Source organism: Hemibagrus wyckioides, linkage group LG28, assembly GCF_019097595.1.
Source record: "Hemibagrus wyckioides isolate EC202008001 linkage group LG28, SWU_Hwy_1.0, whole genome shotgun sequence".
In the NCBI taxonomy this organism is placed as follows: Eukaryota; Metazoa; Chordata; class Actinopteri; order Siluriformes; family Bagridae; genus Hemibagrus; species Hemibagrus wyckioides.
This window is the reverse complement of record NC_080737.1, coordinates 19745207-19759523: the sequence shown is the minus strand read 5'-3', so window position 1 is coordinate 19759523 and position 14317 is coordinate 19745207. Positions and strand designations below refer to the sequence as shown.

At 45.1% G+C, this 14317-nt stretch overlaps 2 protein-coding genes across 3 annotated transcripts in view; both read left to right on the top strand.

The window, feature by feature from the left end:
- spag7 (sperm associated antigen 7) overlaps window positions 1-2824 on the top strand; it is an 11415-nt gene extending 8591 nt beyond the window's left edge. The window contains exons 2-7 of the mRNA XM_058382850.1: window positions 465-532; window positions 623-711; window positions 817-901; window positions 1024-1113; window positions 1379-1535; window positions 1652-2824. Coding sequence (XP_058238833.1) covers window positions 465-532; window positions 623-711; window positions 817-901; window positions 1024-1113; window positions 1379-1535; window positions 1652-1749 — 587 coding nt within the window. The 3' untranslated portion in view covers window positions 1750-2824. The remainder of the gene's footprint in view (window positions 1-464; window positions 533-622; window positions 712-816; window positions 902-1023; window positions 1114-1378; window positions 1536-1651) is intronic.
- Window positions 2825-4360: 1536 nt separating this feature from the next.
- On the top strand, window positions 4361-13341 carry rnf167 (ring finger protein 167). Of its 2 annotated transcripts, none has more exons than XM_058382848.1 (10): window positions 4361-4587; window positions 7171-7295; window positions 7402-7482; window positions 9329-9469; window positions 9917-10004; window positions 10186-10276; window positions 10633-10738; window positions 11310-11403; window positions 11936-12016; window positions 12164-13341. In XM_058382848.1, exons 2-10 carry the CDS (start codon window positions 7188-7190, stop codon window positions 12574-12576), a joined length of 1203 nt encoding a protein of 400 aa, XP_058238831.1. In that variant the 5' UTR covers window positions 4361-4587; window positions 7171-7187; the 3' UTR covers window positions 12577-13341. The 2 variants fall into 2 exon arrangements, with proteins under 2 accessions (XP_058238831.1, XP_058238832.1); XM_058382849.1 differs by having other exon boundaries at window positions 4363-4587; window positions 7171-7286.
- Window positions 13342-14317: the final 976 nt, after the last annotated feature.

Sequence of the window (14317 nt, the reverse complement as noted above, 5' to 3'; positions counted from 1 at the left end):
GTGTCATGTTTAGTGCACTACACAGAGTAGTGTGTGTGTGTGTGTCATGTTTAGTGCACTACACAGAGTAGTGTGTGTGTGTGTGTGTGTCATGTTTAGTGCACTACACAGTAGTGTGTGTGTGTGTGTGTGTGTCATGTTTAGTGCACTACACAGAGTAGTGTGTGTGTGTGTGTGTGTGTCATGTTTAGTGCACTACACAGAGTAGTGTGTGTGTGTCATGTTTAGTGCACTACACAGAGTAGTGTGTGTGTGTGTGTGTCATGTTTAGTGCACTACACAGAGTAGTGTGTGTGTGTGTGTCATGTTTAGTGCACTACATTCTTTGCTCTTTATAAGGCTACATCCTACAGTGCACTTAAGAGCTCAGGGTTCATGGTGTGTCCACTTCACTGCATGAAAGTATTTCTCAATGTCCATGTTGACGTGTTGTCTTCCCTACTCTGTCCTGTTGGGCGTCACAGAGCAGGCTGCTCGCATGAAGAAGATACAGGAGGACGAGAAGAGGAAGAAAGCAGAGTTTAGGAAGAAGGTACGAGTGGTTTTGTGTTCAAATAGAAACCTGGTGTAGCTCAGGGGTTGAACTTTACGTGACTTAACCATCTGCTGATGTTGTGTTCAGATGGAGAAGGACGTGTCTGATTTCATCCAGGACAGCAGTCTGCAGAAGAAGAAGTACGAATCCATGGGGAAGATCGAGAGGAGCATCCTGTGAGTCAAGTGCCAATTGATTTATTTTATTATTTAAGTTAGTAGTGAGGTGCTGATACTTCTAAAGACTTGACTCTGTGTGTTTCCTGCTGTCTGGTCACTCAGACATGACGTGGCCGAGGTGGCCGGTCTGACCTCGTTCTCCTTCGGGGAGGATGAAGAAAGCAGATATGTGATGCTCTTTAAAAAGGTACTGATCTATCTGCTCCACTTACATACCACACACTCCTGCAGGAACTGAGCAGAGATCTGTGTGTGTGTGTGTGTGTACTGTAGTTTACTCACTGTGTGTGTGTGTGTGTGTGTGTGTAGGAGTTTGCGCCATCGGATGAGGAGCTGGAGGCGTATCGTAAAGGAGAGGAGTGGGATCACGCCAAAGCAGAGGAGAGACGCAAGCTGAAGGTGAGCAGCTCGGAAACCAACAGCTTAATGAAATGCTTCCTACATTACACCTTCATAGCACCTTTATTACACCTTCATAGCACCTTTATTACACCTTCATAACACTCTTTACATCAGAGAGAGGTTGCTGGAAATGTTGAAATAATGAAGCTGCAGCTGAACCCTGAAGCACACAGGATTACTTTACATCACACACAGGTGTTAATTAGATTAGCATGGATCTCATTGGCTCATATTCCATTGCCCCGTCCACTTCCCCCCTCAGGAGCAGGCAGCGCTGGAAGAGGAAGCAGCCAGTCAGTGTCAGAGGAGGCCAGCGTCTCCCAGCTCCAACTACAGAGACAAATACAGCCATCTGATTGGCACGTCTGCTGCTAAAGACGCCGCCCACACGCTGGAGGCCAACCGGGCGTACGGCTGCGGTGAGACACACACAAATACACACACTTCCATCACTGTCTTCTACTATCTTTTTTTAATGATTGATTAGTGTTGATTGGTTTCCTGGTTTCTGATTGGTTCTTCCTCACTCTGATAGTTCCTGTGGCCAATAAGAGAGACACGCGCTCCATCGAAGAGGCCATGAACGACATCCGAGCTAAAAAACGTCTCAAGAGAGGAGAAGAGGACATATGAGTGTGTGTGTGTGTGTTTGTAGAAGTGTCCCTGTAAAGTATTGTACTCTATAGCAATATCTCCCTAAGGCCTGTGGGACGTGTGTGTGTGTGTGTGTGTGTGTGTGTGTGGGTTTAGCTGTCACTCTGGCCTCGTCTGCTGCTTCTACCCTCCTCATAGTGTATGTTTGTTTTGAAGCTTGTTAGTTTAGTGGATTTTATTTCCGTGTCTTCCTGATGCGATGTTGAGGCACTAATCAAAACATGTTTTTAGTTTTTAGTGTGTTAGTTAAATAAAGCGACATAAAAATAAAATGTGGGTGTGTCTTTGAGGCTGCAGATAGAACTCTAGGCATGTCACTGGGGGCCATATATGGAAAAGTGGGTGGGTCAGTGATCTTCGGCCAGAGATGGGAATGTGGGCGTGTCTTTGAGTCCATATATATGGCAGCATAAGGTACTCGATGGCACTGATTTGAAAAAAATTATAATAATAATTACATTTTGACATTGGAGGGTCGTGTGTCTGAGGTCATATATGGACAAAGACACACCCACTGGACCGGTCTCTCTTCAGCCAGATCCTCTTCAGTTTTAAGGCACAGCAGCAGAAAGCTTCAGGTGTGTGTGTGTGTGTGTGTGTGATATTGAGTGTTTGTGATTGTTTAAACCCCATGTGCTCCTGGAGTTCCTGGCTGCAGTGTGTTCATGTGAAACTGTTCATCATTCTGCATAGCGCTAACAGATCAACCAGCTTCACGTAGGAATTTAATCAGTGGTGCATGATGGGACATGAAGCAGACCGTTTGGTGTGTTAGAATAAACCTCCTCCTTGTCTTTGAGTCTGTTTACATCACTGCATTGTGTTCTGTTCCACAAACAAATCAGTAAAATGTGTGAAACTCAATACTTCCTTCCTATTTAAAGCATTTTAGCGCCTTTCAGTACGTTAACTGCCGTAATGTCAAATAACTCTGAAGCTGAATTGATCATCAGTCCTGAAGTTCTCCACACTTTTACACACTGTACCTGAGAAATCTGCTATTAGAACAGACTCCGCTCACGTTCGAGTTTTAAATAAAGATTGAATGATGAAACGTGTTGTCTATTTTATTTTAAATTAGTGAAAAAATTGTTTATTCTAACAGGGGTGCCAATATTTTGTATACAGCAACAGTTAGTGATTGTACATGTACAGGTGGCTGTTGGAGCTGACAATAATGAAGCAGAGCTACATTAACCCCCTTACATTAACGCCACCTACAATAAACCCCACCTACATTAACACCACCTCTCTGCCTCTGTGCCACCCCGCTGTGGTTTCTTACCTGATCCAGGTGTGTAATTCAGATCACTTCTGAGCATGAGCAGATGATTTGCTTGTTAAATGAGGCTCTTGGATCAGTCACCTACTGACACAAATAATGCAGAAAAGCTGTAAAGTAGAATGAAAGTGTTTTAATGAGAGCTGAAAGGTAAATAACATAGATAGATAGATAGATAGATAGATAGATAGATAGATAGATAGATAGATAGATAGATAGATAGATAGATAGATAGATACTTTATTCATCCCAAAGGGAAATTCACAAACATGGATGAGTTCAAGAAAGTAGAGCTATGTCTAAATTACTGAAGTTTTGCGTTTGTTTCTAAACTAGTTCATTTTAATATTTTAAAATTGATTATAAATATCCCAAATGCCAGAATAACCCCAGGTATAGAGAGGTCCAGCAAAGAAAACTGATTAGAAATGATATCGCCACCTACTGGACTATTAATCAATTGCTTGATAGAGCTATAGATTTTAACTACACTATATTCCTGAAAGTATTGGGCCGTCTGCCTTTACATGCACATGAATGTAATATGGAGTTTTCCCACCCTTTACAGCTATAACAGCTTCAACTCTTCTGGGAAGGTTTTCCACAACGTTTAGATTTTTGACCGTTCCTTTAGAAGCTTATTTGTGAGGTCAGGCACTGATGTTGGACGAGAAGGTCTGGCTCTCAGTCTCCACTCTAATTCATCCCAAAGGTGTTCTATGGGGTTGAGGTCAGGACTCTGTGCAGGCCAGTCAAGTTCCTCCACACCAAACTCACTCATCCATGTCTTTATGGACCTTGATTAGCTCACTGGTGTACAGTCATGTTGGAACAGGAAGGGGTCATCCCCAAACTGTTCCCACAAAGAGCATGAAATTGTCCAAAATGTCTTGGTATGAAGCTGAAGCATTAAGAGTTCCTTTCACTGGAACTAAGGGGCCGAGTCCAACCCCTGAAAAACAACAATGATTTGGAGGGGTGTCCCAATACTTTTGCCAATATAGTGTATATATTTAACTATGACACTAAATTTCTTTTAAAAATAAATAAATTAATTAATAAAATAAACTATTGAATTACAGTTGCACGTTGAAGATTTCCACTATGCTGTATGTATGCTCTACTATATATAATACGGTACACAGTTAAATCACACGTTCAACACTTCTCGCGAGATGTACGTGCTGGCCGTATCAGCTGTAAGATCTCGCGAGATGTCGAGGTCGTCTATCTGCTTATTGCAGGCTGTTGATAAATATCATCTCGCGATATTTGGTGCCCTGGCCGCGCTGTGGATGGGCGAGTTATCGCGAGAACTGTGCCTCTAGGTTGGCCTTGTTGATGAAGCGTAAACACACGGAAACAACAAAAGAAGGTTTTCGATGTTTTGGCATGACGAAGCTGTAAAGTTTAATCTTCCCCTTTTCACACGGAATAGGTTGTTTCGAAGCGTGCGGCTGTGTGATCAGACGACATCTAGGGTTTGTTTTGTTTTTTGGGGGAGAAAAGGAGTTATTTAGGAAGATAGCTGAACAGTAAGTAAGCCTCATTTACATACTCATTACAATTACATTTACAGCCTGTAGGTGTGGATGACATCTAAGTACTGTAGTTATAAATCTGAATTAGCACGACATTTTAAACATGTTTATATGTTTTTAAGCATTCTTAGTGAATTGGCTAGTCATTGTTAAAAAATAGTTCATCATGACAAAGCTTTCACTTCATGTAGATTGGATTAGAATAAGAAATAAACTTCACCTGACGGTTTATTAGCAAATGTCGTGTTTATGAAGCATGAGAAAACGATCCGTCACTTCACTTCTCTTTACCTCCTCTGACATCTTCACTTCCTCAGGATTCTCTGATTTTCTAGTGTTAATGTATAAACTGTTCATTTCTCCTGCACAGGATGTTGGACTTCTCTCTGTCATTAACACACAGAGTCTCCAGTCTCTTGCATGTCTGTGCATCTTAACCTAATGTTTATGACTGGATTAAAAACACATTAAAAGAAATCTAATACACCCGGAAATAATCTGAGCCTCAGAAATCAGTAGAGAGTGAAATGCGTTCAGGGGAGAAGATCCTTTTCTGTCTTTTCCTCTTTTACTTCTTCAGAACTTCCTCTGGTTAAAAACATCACATGCCTGAATCATGCTGGACACACACACACACACACACAGAACAAACCCGACAGCACATTGCCTAATCTTATCATAAGGCTGTGTTCCAAATCACTGGAATGTTTCATGTCTGTAAAGGGTTTTCGGTGTTAATACCTGATTAATAAAGTAGGTTAGTGGCACAGAAATAAGGCGTGAACTGAATTGTGGGATTGCTCTCTTACAGGATCCGCTGTGTTCAGAAGCTCCTCGTTATAAATAATAACTTCATGTCTTTCTCGCTTGGTAACTACTCCTTCACTCGATATTGACTTGCTTACTTTGTTTGTAATACATTTAACATTATGACATTCCCTTATTTTCCTCTGTCGGTTATTTGTCACGGCTCTTTCCCTTTAGGGGTCCGGGTGATTAATACAGGGATAATATCCTCATGAAGAACAGACAGGAGGGTCTGTTCCAGTTCCTCGAGCACGCTTCTTCCTCCTGAATAATCCTGAGAGGAAGTGATGATATTCCATAACCTCCTCCATAAGCATGTTAACATTACAGTATCATCAGCACATCTTAGACACTGAGATCCGGAGCAAGTCTGGAGACTGACTTCTTATTAACATCATGAAAAAGAAAAAAAAAGAGAGACTGATTGTTTATTACACATCATCAGATTTACTACTAATCTAATATACAGTATAGCATTTATATCTCTGATTATTTTGTCTACAGCTGGGGTTGGTTTTCAATAATCACCTCACAAGCGTCAATTTTAATAATATTAATATAGATAGATAGATAGATAGATAGATAGATAGATACTTTATCTATCTATCTATCTATCTATCTATCTATCTATCTATCTATCTATATTAATATTATTAAAATTGATATTAATAATATCAGTGTGAGGTGATCGTCCTGTCCTGTGACTACATGGCGTTGATCCAATACCCTGAGCCCCTGGTCATGTGACTGATCAGATACCCTGAGCCCCTGGTCATGTGACTGATCAGATACCCTGAGCCCCTGGTCATGTGACTGATCAGATACCCTGAGCCCCTGGTCATGTGACTGATCAGATACCCTGAGCCCCTGGTCATGTGACTGATCAGATACCCTGAGCCCCTGGTCATGTGACTGATCAGTCAGTCATCATGAAATAACCTGTTGCTTAAGAGAAAAGCTTTAAATGTTTGTGTGAAATATTTCATTAAAAACTGATTTCACCATTTTGTACTTTTAAAATGTTTTTACTTTCATGTTGATTTCATTCTTTAATCCGTCAGTTGATTAAACACACACTTTGTTTTCTTTATGATTTCTTCATTACTCTACTCGCTTTCCACTCGCTCGCTGCCTGGTTTAGTCTCTCACTGTGTACTTGATGTACTGTACACACTTTTAGTAGATTACTAGGCTTGATTACTTTTACACAATTTAATGAATTGACCTGGAGTCATGTTTATGGAATGTTGATTGGAGTTGAAGCTCCTCCTACTGCTCTGGGGGTGTTGTATCTCAGCCAGATCTCAGCATCATGTGACCGAGCTGCGTCCCGAGACGAGACGTGAAACTCGTCGCTCTCGTTTTTCTGCAGTTTCTCTGATTAAACACTCAGATCAGCGTGTGTTCATGACCCCATAGCACGAGCTCAGCACTACTGCATGTTACATTCACCCTGTTTGTTTGTTTTATTCAGATTTGCTCTGATTGAGATCTCCCTAACAGTAGAATCATGTCTCTCTGTTTTATCTGTAAATAACCTTCAGGAGTGTCTTGAAGCTGCAGTTTATAGATAGTGTTTTAGAGGTGTAAAAGTCGTCTCACTTGATAAACAGCTGGAATGCTGGAACATACCTGATAAGCCCCGCCCCTTTTCCTTATATCGTTATACAGAGGATCAGGGGACGACCTGTCGAGGATTTAATTGTGTCTGGTGATTGTTTTCATAATTTAATGCAATAATAACATATTTTCTCTCCCCTCCCCTTTCAGCCCTGTTGTGTTTCAGGATGGTGTGTGTGTGGTGTGTGGAGGGTCGGTTGAGGACATTGACCTTTGCCCTCTGCTCCATGCTGACCTTTTCCCCAGGTCACGCGTACATCTACATTGTGAGTGATGTATGTAATCCTGGGTGTTAATGACGCAGATCTCAGCATGTAGACAAGTCTCCACTTCTCCACTTCTCCTGACTCATTTCCTGTCTTCCTCTCCTTTATGTTGCAGCATCTCAATAATATGAGCTCCCTGCTGTTAGAGGACTGGCCGGCTCTGTTCGGTTCTCCTCTGCCTCCAGACGGACTGATGGTGAGGAACAGAACACAGAACTATGGAGAACATCTGCCTTCTCTCTCTCTTCCATGTCTCTGTAAATTCACATCTTTCTCTCTCTCTCTCTCTCTCTCTCTCTCTCTCTCTCTCTCTCTCACTCCCCCCGTCTCTCTATCTCTCTCTCTCTCTCGCTCCCCCCCTCTCTCTATCTCTCTCTCTCATTCCCCCCCGTCTCTCTCTCTCTCTCTCTCTCACTCCCCCCTCTCTCTATCTCTCTCTCGCTCCCCCCCTCTCTCTAACTCTCTCTCTCACTCCCCCCCTCTCTCTATCTCTCTCTCTCGCCCCCCCCCCCTCTCTTTATCTCTCTCTCTCGCTCCCCCCCCCTCTCTATCTCTCTCTCTCTCTCACTCCCCCCCTCTCTCTATCTCTCTCTCTCACTCCCCCCCTCTCTCTATCTCTCTCTCTCACTCCCCCCCTCTCTCTATCTCTCTCTCTCACTCCCCCCCTCTCTCTATCTCTCTCTCTCGCTCCCCCCCTCTCTATCTCTCTCTCTCGCCCCCCCTCTACCTCTCTCTCTCGCTCCCCCCTCTCTCTCTATCTCTCTCTCTCTCTCTTGCTCCCCCCTCTCTATCTCTCTCTCTCTCTCTCTCTCTCGCCCCCCCTCTCTCGCTCCCCCCTCTCTCTATCTCTCTCTCTCTCTCGCTCCCCCCCTCTCTCTATCTCTCTCTCTCTCGCTCCCCCTCTCTATCTCTCTCTCTCTCGCTCCCGCCCTCTATCTCTCTCTCTCTTGCTCCCCCCCTCTCTCTATCTCTCTCTCTCGCTCCCCCCCTCTCTCTATCTCTCTCTCTCTCTCTCACTCCCCCCGTCTCTCTATCTCTCTCTCTCTCTCGCTCCCCCCCTCTCTCTATCTCTCTCTCTCATTCCCCCCCGTCTCTCTCTCTCTCTCTCTCTCTCACTCCCCCCCTCTCTCTATCTCTCTCTCGCTCCCCCCCTCTCTAACTCTCTCTCTCACTCCCCCCCTCTCTCTATCTCTCTCTCTCGCTCCCCCCCCTCTCTTTATCTCTCTCTCTCGCTCCCCCCCCTCTCTATCTCTCTCTCTCTCTCACTCCCCCCCTCTCTCTATCTCTCTCTCTCACTCCCCCCCTCTCTCTATCTCTCTCTCTCGCTCCCCCCCTCTCTATCTCTCTCTCACACTCTCACTCCCCCCCTCTCTATCTCTCTCTCTCTCTCTCGCCCCCCCCCTCTCTCTCTCTCTCTCTCTCTCTCGCTCCCCCCCTCTATCTCTCTCTCTCTCACTCCCCCCCTCTATCTCTCTCTCTCTTGCTCCCCCCTCTCTCTATCTCTCTCTCTCGCTCCCCCCCCCCTCTCTCTCTCTCGCCCCCCCCCCTCTCTCGCTCCCCCCCTCCTCTCTCTCTCTCTCTCTCTCTCTCTCGCTCCCCCCTCTCTCTATCTCTCTCTCTTGCTCCCCCCTCTCTATCTCTCTCTCTCTCGCTCCCCCCTCTCTATCTCTCTCTCTCTCGCTCCCCCCCTCTCTCCCCTCCCCCTCTCTCTATCTCTCTCTCTCGCTCCCCCCCTCTATCTCTCTCTCTCTCACTCCCCCCCTCTCTCTCTCTCTCTCTCTCTCTCTCGCTCCCCCCTCTATCTCTCTCTCTCTCCCTCCCCCCCTCTATCTCTCTCTCTCTCTCTCTCTCTCTCTCTCTCTCTCTATCTCTCTCTCTCGCTCCCCCCCTCTCTATCTCTCTCTCTCTCTCTCTCTCTCTCGCTCCTCCCTCCCTCTCTCTCTCTCTCTCTCTCTCTCTCTCTCGCTCCCCCCCCCCCTCTCTCCTCTCCCCTCCCCCTCCCCCTCTTTCTCCCTCTCTCTCTCTCTCCCTCTCTCTCTCAGGGTGTTCTGGTGGAGTCTCGTCCTCTGAATGCCTGCACTCCTATAGAGCCTCCTCCGGTTCTTCCCACTTCCTCAGATCCCAACAGCACCGTGGGATTCATCGTTCTGATCCGTCGCTACGACTGCAACTTCGACATCAAGGCGAGTCTCACGTTTCTCAGCCACATGTAAACCTCTCATTTACACTCATAACGTGTTGATGTGTAAACACACGGTGAGGGTAAAGTTCACTAGATAAGCGCACTACAGAGTGTACTACTACTGTGTGTTCAGATCAGTTTAAGAGATGGAGAGATAGTTATGATGAAGTTTAATAGAGGGATGAAGAGATGGAGAGATAGTTATGATGAAGTTTAATAGAGGGATGAAGAGATAGTTATGATGAAGTTTAATAGAGGGATGAAGAGATGGAGAGATAGTTATGATGAAGTTTAATAGAGGGATGGAGAGATGGAGAGATAGTTATGATGAAGTTTAATAGAGGGATGGAGAGATAGTTATGATGAAGTTTAATAGAGGGATGAAGAGATGGAGAGATAGTTATGATGAAGTTGTGAGTGTTAAATGAAACTGTTTGTCTTCACACAGGTGCTGCACGCTCAGCAGGCTGGATACAGCGCTGCCATCGTCCACAATGTTTACTCTGACACCCTGCTGAGCATGAACTACAGCAACGGTGTGACACACACACACACTCTCACACACATACACAGACACTCCTCTCTCTCACACACACACACACATACACTTCTCTCTCTCTCTCACACACACACCAAGCACACACTCCTGCTCTGATTGAATTATGAAAAAAGATGGACTTTGTCTACAATTGATTTTTATTTCTGTGTGTGTTGCAGAAACGATAGCCGATGAGATCGAGATCCCGTCCGTGTTCACCAGCTACTACGCCTCCAAGATTCTCCGCAGTTCCATCAGTCCTGACCAGAGGTGAGAGGAGATGCAGGGTTTGTGGTTAGCAGTGGTTAGTTGTGGTTAGCAGTGGGACTCATGCCTATGGCTTGAAGGTCAGCGGATGTTCAGAGTGTGTCCTCACTGTAACTGGTGTGATTTTGCTCATCTCTAAGTAAAGAGTGAGCGCGTTATTTAGTTCATTATTTAGCGACTGGTCTTTATGGCATCCTGACATGATGTTAAACACCTGACTGATTCTCCTGATGTACGGAGTGATTATTACACAGTTCTGATGTAAATCTCTTCTCAGTGAATAAAGAATTGTTTTAGTTACTAAAGGTGAAGGAGCTCAAAGCCACGTGGACGCTCATGCTGCTGTGTTTGACCTGCAGGGTCTACGTCTTCCTGAAGCCTGATTTCTCCTTCCCCATCACCTTCTACCTCATCCCCTTCACCGGGATCGTGGGGCTGATCATCATCATCATGGTGGTTATACTGGTGAGGGGTTTAACATCTCATAACGCAGACTCGGACACGTCATCATGAAGCCGAGAGCTCCACTGCACTAAGCAGCTGCCGGTTTTTATTATCGTCCCTCATGAATCTTTAAAATCTTTTCACTCGCTGCTTTGTGCCTCATTTTAAGCTCAGGGTTTTAGGAATGTTCTAAAAGCACTGACCTCATCCTCAGTTTTACCCTTCCAGCTTTTCTTTCTCTTTAGACAAACTAATTATGGAGCTAAAATGTAATCCAGCGAGCTGCTCTCTGTAATTGCGGTCAGATGTCTGTGTTGCCATAGAAACCACCGATTTCCGAGTCTGAGCGGATCGTAGCCGCAGACTATTATAGCGTTAGAGTTAACGATGATTAGGAGTTATGAGAATAAGCAAAAAAAAAAAGTATGACGTGTAAATACGAACGGTAAAATACAGGAAGAGGAATCCACAGTACCAGCTGCTGTAGACATGCTGTTATTGTACAGACTGCAGAATGTTATTTTAGTTCTGTTCCTGTCACAGGATACACCATTTTAATTCTCTGTGTGTGTGTATGTGTGTGTGTATGCAGGTGGTGCGCTGTGTGCAGTACAGGAAGAGACTGAGGAAGAACAGACTGACAAAAGAGCAGCTGAAGAAAATCCCCATTCACAAGTTCACTAAAGGTGAAGCACATTAAACTCCCACAATGCACCTCTGCACCCTGGCTAGTGCTCTGAAACCTCACGTTAGACGTCGATCGGTCACTGATGTCATAGAATGGACTTGTATCACAGTGTCGCGAGTTTAAATCCGTGCAAGAAGAGCGGACACCATGAGGAATCATGTGATGAGAACAAGAATAGATGAAGCTGTGTGATTTCTGGCCCCGATTCAATTTTTATTTCTATGAAATAAATGAAATGACTCAGAGACTGACACAAGTACTGAGATTCAGGTGAAAAAAAACCGCATTAAAACATTTCTTAAAGAAGTTTGAATCACTGAATCAATTCACAGGTCAAAAATGTGTCAAATTTAATTGATTCACTCACAGCTGAAAGAATCACCTGTTAACTCTCTCTGTGTCTTTCTCTGTCTGTCTCTTTGGCTCTCTCTCCCTGTCTCTCTCTCTTTCTCTCTCTCTGTCTCTCTCTGTCCAAACCCCCCCCCCCATCTCTCTCTCTCTCTCTCTCTCCCCCTCTCTGTCTCTCTCAGGTGATGCGTATGATGTATGTGCAATCTGTTTGGATGAATATGAAGAGGGGGATAAGCTACGGGTGCTGCCATGTTCACATGGTAAGTGTGTGTGTGTGTGTGTGTGTGTGTTTTATCCATTTCAAATGAATATCTGAAAAACACAGTTTGACATATTGTTTTTGGACCCATGGCTGAGTTGTGTGTCTTTAGACTCACTGGTTTGTGTGTGTGTGTCCTGGTTCTCAGCTTATCACAGCAAGTGTGTGGACCCGTGGCTCACACAGACCAAGAAAACATGTCCCGTGTGCAAGCAGCGAGTGACGCGCACCAACCCTGAGTACTCTGACTCTTCTGACTCTGAAGAGGAGGCAGGGCCTCGCACAGGTGATGACGGAGAAGGCGGAGCTTCAGTTGAGGAGCAGTCGGAGCGCACACCTTTGCTCCACCCGTCTCCTCCGTCCTCGGGCACCTACGAGGCCACGGTTGCCACGGTGACGACCTCAGCACAGTGCCTGCCTCAGCGTGACTCACCATTGCTAGGATACGACGGTTACTACTCCCCCATCGAAGGTTCTGAGGAGGACACGGAGGACACGGAGGATGACGATGAAGACGACGACACGGCGCAGCTGATCGGGCGTGGAGCCGTGAGAGTGTGAGAGCAAAGCATCATGGGAAGGAAGGAGATTTAAAAACACAAGCTCATCAGGCTTTCTTCTTTTGTTGTTCTTTTTATTTTTAAACCTAGTGTTTGGGCTAGTTGGTATACCGTGATGTTACAGCTATGTAAAAGCTGTAGATTTTGAATCTAGGATGTGAACCAGCGCCCCCTGGAGGTGAGACGCCCCTCAGGACCCGCTGCTACAGCTGGATGGAGCGTGGAGAGAAGGTTTTAGAAAGAACAGCAGGGTTTTGTGACAGTTTTTAAGATTGTAACGTGTGTACACGGCCATTATTGTGCAATAAGGACCTGACGCCAGTGTGTTTTAATGTGTGTGTTTGTTTTTTTGGGTTTTTTTTAAAGTAACGTCACTAGGAACATTCCGGAAAATTCGCTGTGTCTAATCAGGCTGCATGATATGGACAAAAACAAACAAACAACACGTGACTAGATTAATGTGTAATTAATGACTGACCTCTGCCTTTAAATCTGACGAACCTGGACACACTCACTGATCTGCAGCAGTTCATTGGACCAAAATCATTTCTGTGGGTTTTATTGATCAGACTGTCTGATATTGTGTGCAGAATCGTGCAACCCTGCTGATTTTTAATTTCTCTTAATTCCCTTTATCATTGCCTACACACACACACAGAACACATACATGTGCAATAACACTATGCGTGTAATTAACACTGATTGTATATATATCATGCTTCTCTTTATCACGTTTACGACTCGACTATAAAAATGTTCACTTTCACCGTGTGTGTGTGTGTGTTTTAAAGACACACCCTCAATTTCAGCGACTTCCCCTAACCCCTCCCCTTACAGTCTACAGTGCACATAAAGGAGCAGTGTTCACTGTTCCTCTGATCAGATACCACAGTTTTTGACATCTCTAGTTTTTCTCACCGGAGCTACGAGGCTAATGAAGTTTACGGCCTCCAGTTTAGCATGGTGCACAGAGTGCATAGCTAATCATGTCGATCACAGTTGATGCTAATGGTGATTTGTTAGCTTCCTTCGCGAGTCTCGTAGCTCGGGTCTGAAACTGAAGCTGGGGTCGAAGTGAATGGTGGACTGTCACTTTAATTGAAGCGGACGTAAACATGGGTGCAGTTTAAAAACATGAGTATAATGTATACAATTTGTGCCTAAATTAATCACTCCTCATAATCCGGCTCTCTTTAGGACCTGCTCTGAGTTAAACCACATATGTGAGGTGTGTGTGGTGTAGACTTATGTTTTGTATAAAAGAAAAAAACTGAAACTGATCTTGTGTCGTGTGTGTGTGTGTGTGTGTGTGTTACTGTGTGTGTGTGTGTGTGTGTGTGTGTGTGTGTAAGAGGAGAAGCGACAAATCCGGAGTGTATCTGTTTCTCTGTGTCTGTCTTTCAGTCTCTGGATGAAATTTTAACGAGGTTTTCAGTAACACTAGAATCGAATAATCTAATGCGGTTAAGTTGCACAACTGGGACCACTCGCTCCCTCGCTCGCTCACTCCCTCACTCACTCTCTCCCTCACTCACTCCCTCACTCACTCTCTCCCTCACTCACTCCCTCACTCACTCTCTCCCTCACTCACTCCCTCGCTCACTCGCTCTCTCCCTCGCTCACTCCCTCACTCGCTCTCTCCCTCGCTCACTCCCTCACTCGCTCTCTCCCTCGCTCACTCTCTCTCTCGCTCCCTCGCTCACTCCCTCACTCGCTCTCTCCCTCGCTCACTCCCTCACTCG

What these genes read in the sequence shown, in the direction of transcription:
- rnf167 (XM_058382848.1), top strand. Translation starts at nt 7,188, where the DNA reads ATGGTGTGTGTGTGGTGTGTGGAGGGTCGGTTGAGGACATTGACCTTT. An exon ending in CATTCACAAGTTCACTAAAG is followed by an intron (nt 11,404 to 11,935) that starts GTGAAGCACATT and finishes TGTCTCTCTCAG; the next exon opens with GTGATGCGTATGATGTATGT. An exon ending in GGTGCTGCCATGTTCACATG is followed by an intron (nt 12,017 to 12,163) that starts GTAAGTGTGTGT and finishes CCTGGTTCTCAG; the next exon opens with CTTATCACAGCAAGTGTGTG.